A 3,968-nucleotide genomic window follows, 5' to 3' on the forward strand; every position below is an offset into this window, starting at 1 on the left:
CTGAGCTCCCAGGGGCGGTGCGGCCTCCGGTGCACCGGCCAAGGCAAGAGGAAACTGGAAGCGCTCAGCGCGTGCGCCCGCTCCGAGCGCTGGCGAGAGGACCAGGGACCTCCTCTGTACCGCGGCTGGGTCCACGGAGAGCGCGCTGGTGGTGTTGCTCGAGTGCCCTGGCGCGGAGAGAGGGCTGCGCACAGTTCGCCGGCGCCCGGGTCCTGTGCGCCCTTCCTAGCCCGGGCAAGTGGGGAGCCGAGCTGCAGAGGGACCGGGGTGGAAGTTTCCGGGGCTTCCTCCCGGGTTGTGGACCCGCGCCCCGCCTCCCCGTCCCGGGCCGCCCGCGCTGTTCGCCGCGTTTGCTGCAGCGGCACAGGCAAGATCAGCTCGGGATCTGCGGCCGAGCCAGGGTTACGCCGGCAAAACCGCCCCCAGCTTTGCATTTCCGGACTTTTTTATAAAATACTCTTACCCGTAATTCAGCCTGAATGAGGCTTTTAAAAAAAATCGAGTTTCCTGTTTTTATTTAGGCTTCCTCATCTGCACCTCCTCCTTTGAGATAGAGAAGAGGGGAACTGGCATGACCTTTCGTGGGCACCAGGATGGGGGCGTTGCGGGGCGGGGAGACTGGGGTCCAGAGAACCGGGGAAGGGCCGCTGGGAGGTCCCGAAAAGTGCGCTCTGGGTGGGGCGAGGGTGAAGCAGGTAGGGGCGAGATTTCCGGAGTCGCGGGTGGGGGGCGCCCTGGAGCGGCCAAGGTGCAGGTTCCTTGCGTGGCCCCCCTGGGATCTGCCCAGTTTGCGGATGGAGCGCGGGGCTGATGGGCCAGCTCTCTCTTGGTGTAGGTGTTCCCTGGAAGGAGGGACCTGCGGATCTTGAACCCCACCAGACTCCATTAAGGGGGTTTTTCCCGCCGGCTCCTGAGAAGTCCCACCTCTGAAATGTTGGGCACAGCCGCGCGTGGATGTGGGGCGGGTGTGCCGTGGGTTGGAGTGGGAGGGGGCTATTTTTCCTCACTCAGGGCTCTCGGAGGGGAAGGTTTACTGCGCCCTAGGGACTTTGAAACCAAGGGCTAACCCCCTGCTCTCTTCCAGGAGTGCCTGACGGTGCCTTGGTGTTCTTGTTAATTGAATGGTACCATAGGGACATTACTCCCCAAAGAACTGATCGTTCTTACCTAGGTGATTTCAGTTGGACAACTGTAGGAACTGAGTGTTGTTGTCTTCATTTTACAGTTAAGGCAACGAAGGCTCAGAAAAGTTAAATAACTCACCAACCCACACAGCTACCACACAGTAGCTCCTCCAGAATCCCAGCTCTTTCCGACGCCAGCGCGTTTAATCATCTGGGGGTGCCGTTGCTGGCGGGGTAAGGAGAATATCCTAGTAATTATCTTGGGGGGATTTGGAGGGGACGACTTTCCAGAGGCGCCCTCTAAGATACCCTTGAGACTCCTCTGTAACACCCGCTGCTGCCATTCACACCCCCTCCCCAATTTGATTGATGTGTTGAGTGGGGCGGAAGGTTCTTTTGGTTGATGAGGCTGCGACCAAACGCAAGGAGATATAAATAGAGCTTTCTCTTTGGCTCTCTCTAGAGCAGAAATGCCAACCCCTTAGCATTTCCATGGCCTGCTGGAGTTTCATTTCTTGATATTAGGATTCCAGCCATCTTGGCTGGTGAGAGGCCTGCTGGCGGCTTCCTGGGCTTGGTCCTCTTTTGGTACTTGCACAGAATGATGGAAGACGCTGGAGTGGGCTGGAGGAGTGCTCTTAAATCCCGATTGTGGCTGAGAGCAGTAGCTCATACCTGTCATCCCAGAGCTTTGGGAGGCCCAGACGGGAGGATCACTTGAAGCCAGGAGTTCAAGGTTGCAGTAAGCTATTACAGTGCCACTGCGCTTCTGCCTGGGTGACAGAGCAAGAGCCCATCTCTGAAAAATGTAACACAACAACCCAGTTGCCTGCTCGAGAGACAACTAAGCTAGCCTCCTTCTGAGCCCCACTTCCCCCACCCCTCAGCCCGTGTTCAGAAACAGACTACATTGGCCACACTGCTCACTTAGATGTTTCTGGAATTAAGTCACGTGCCCCAGAGGTACTCCCGACCACGCGGATGTCCCCTTCTAGCAGGAAAAGCGCGTTTCTGCGTTTCTGCAGCCTCAGTCCACGCCGCCAGGTCTTTGCACTAAGCTGTGGGCTCCGTTTCTCCTCCGGTACTATGTTTAGCAAGTATTTCCTGAGATCCCACGGGGGCCCAGGGGCTGTGCTAAGAACAGAGCAGGCAGAGTGGGAGGGCATCGGCCCCTGGGGGGCTCACAGGACGGACAGTCCACCAGTGGTTGGAGGCCAGCCCCCAGAGCCAGTCCGCTTTCGCACAAGAGTGGCCGATGGAATTCATGGGGGTGGGAGTGGGGATGGTGAGAGTCGGTTCCTGCTTCACCTTGTTTTTCTTCAATTGCACAGTGAAAGGGAGAAGTGAATGTGCAACGGATGAAGCAATTCCCCTTTGGCTGGGTTATTTTCAAAACCGTTTTTGTGTAGAGAGCAGTTCCCTCCCTCCCTGAGGCCAGCTGCTGGTGTGGGCCTGATGGTGGGGTTTGGGGCCCCAGCAAATGTTTCCTTAACGTGGGGCCTTCAGAAAGTTCTTTCAGGCCAGGCGCGGTGGCTCACGCCTGTAATCCCAGCACTTTGGGAGGCCAAGGTGAGCAGATCACTTGAGGTCAGGAGTTCAAGACCATCTTGGCCAACATGGTGAATCCCTGTCTCTACAAAAAATGCAAAAAAATTAGCTGGATGTGGTGATGGGCACCTGTAATCCCAGCTACTTGGGAGGCGGAGGCAGGAGAATCGCTTCAACCCAGGAGGTGGAGGTTGCAGTGAGCTGAGATTGTGCTACTACACTCCAGCCTGGGCAACAGAGTGAGACTCCATCTCAAAAAAAAAAAAAAGAAAAGAAAAGAAAAGAATAGAGGCTTGGGATCCTGGGGAGGTGGTACACAAGTTAAGGGAGAGTGAGGGGAGAAGAGGGTACAGTGAATGAAGCTTGTCTTCTTATGCAGATAAAATTTTTCAGGTAAGAAAAGTTAGCTCTGAACAGCCCTCTGCCTGATACTAATACTTTACCAATGGAGATTTTCCTTTTCTGTTTTTGACACAGGGTCTCACTTTGCTTCCCAGGCTGGAGTGCAATGGTGCAATCATGGATCACTGTAGCCTCCATCTCCCTGGCTCAAGCCATCCTCCCACCTCAGCCTCCTGAGTAGCTGGGACTACAATGTGTGCACCACCACGACTGGCTAATTTTTAAATTTTTTGTAGAGACAGGGGTTTCCCTATGTTGCCCAGGCTGACCCGAATTCCTGCGCTCAAGCGATCCTCCCACCTCGGCCTCCCAAATTGCTGGGACTGCAGGAGTGAGCCACAGTGCCAAGCCTGGAGATTTTCTTTATATATATAAATCATTTTACAAAAGGACAGCCTTTCAGAGCTACTCCTATGCCTTCAGTTTCTAAGAACAATCCCTTCAAAATATGCTGAAGAAGTACATTTTGGGGTGGCACATGCTGGTCTCCCAGTCATATTTTGGATGTGTGTCCTGAGCCCCAACACTGGTCGCCTCGCAGTGGCGCTTGGGGTCCCTGGGTACCTAGAGCTGCAGGTTACCCCTTCTCTTTCTCCCGCTCTCAGCCTTTCTCCTGCTGCTGTTGAAATTCTTTCCTGCGTGAAGGCGGAGCGCTTAGGACCTTTATATGGTCGTTTTCCTTTGCGTAAAAAGAAAACTTGTTTTGTAGAAGGGCAAGGTGCAGCTTCCAGAGGCACCTGGGATGATGCCCCTCTAGCAGTAGGCGAGCTTGGGGGTGTGGGCGGCGGGGAAAGACGAGGCCCTGGGGGACCTGTTGTTTTTCCTGTTGTAAGTGAAAAGGAAACAAAGTGGGAAGTGGAGTGTGCGGGCTGGCAGCAGGCGGGGCGCCCCGCC

At 55.2% G+C, this 3,968-nt stretch overlaps 2 protein-coding genes across 2 annotated transcripts in view; one reads left to right on the top strand and one right to left on the bottom strand.

The window, feature by feature from the left end:
- The window catches only part of PIK3CD (phosphatidylinositol-4,5-bisphosphate 3-kinase, catalytic subunit delta), a 139,881-nt gene that overhangs the window by 53,936 nt on the left and 81,977 nt on the right, over positions 1-3,968 (top strand). The window lies entirely within an intron of this gene.
- Positions 481-2,764, bottom strand: LOC105507334 (putative uncharacterized protein PIK3CD-AS1). The gene is made up of 2 exons (XM_011935775.1): positions 2,052-2,764; positions 481-1,897 (listed from the first exon to the last, which is right to left on the bottom strand). The coding sequence occupies exons 1-2, from the start codon at positions 2,288-2,290 to the stop codon at positions 1,633-1,635; spliced, it is 504 nt and encodes a 167-aa protein (XP_011791165.1). The 5' UTR covers positions 2,291-2,764; the 3' UTR covers positions 481-1,632.

Source organism: Colobus angolensis, unplaced genomic scaffold, assembly GCF_000951035.1.
Source record: "Colobus angolensis palliatus isolate OR3802 unplaced genomic scaffold, Cang.pa_1.0 Scaffold149, whole genome shotgun sequence".
In the NCBI taxonomy this organism is placed as follows: Eukaryota; Metazoa; Chordata; class Mammalia; order Primates; family Cercopithecidae; genus Colobus; species Colobus angolensis.

Excerpts from the sequence above, each read along its gene's own strand:
- LOC105507334 (XM_011935775.1), bottom strand. The coding sequence starts at position 2,290 with ATGCCCTCCCACTCTGCCTGCTCTGTTCTTAGCACAGCCCCTGGGCCC. Across the intron at positions 1,898-2,051 it reads TTAATTCCAGAAACATCTAA|GCAGAAGCGCAGTGGCACTG; the intron begins GTGAGCAGTGTG and ends TCTGTCACCCAG.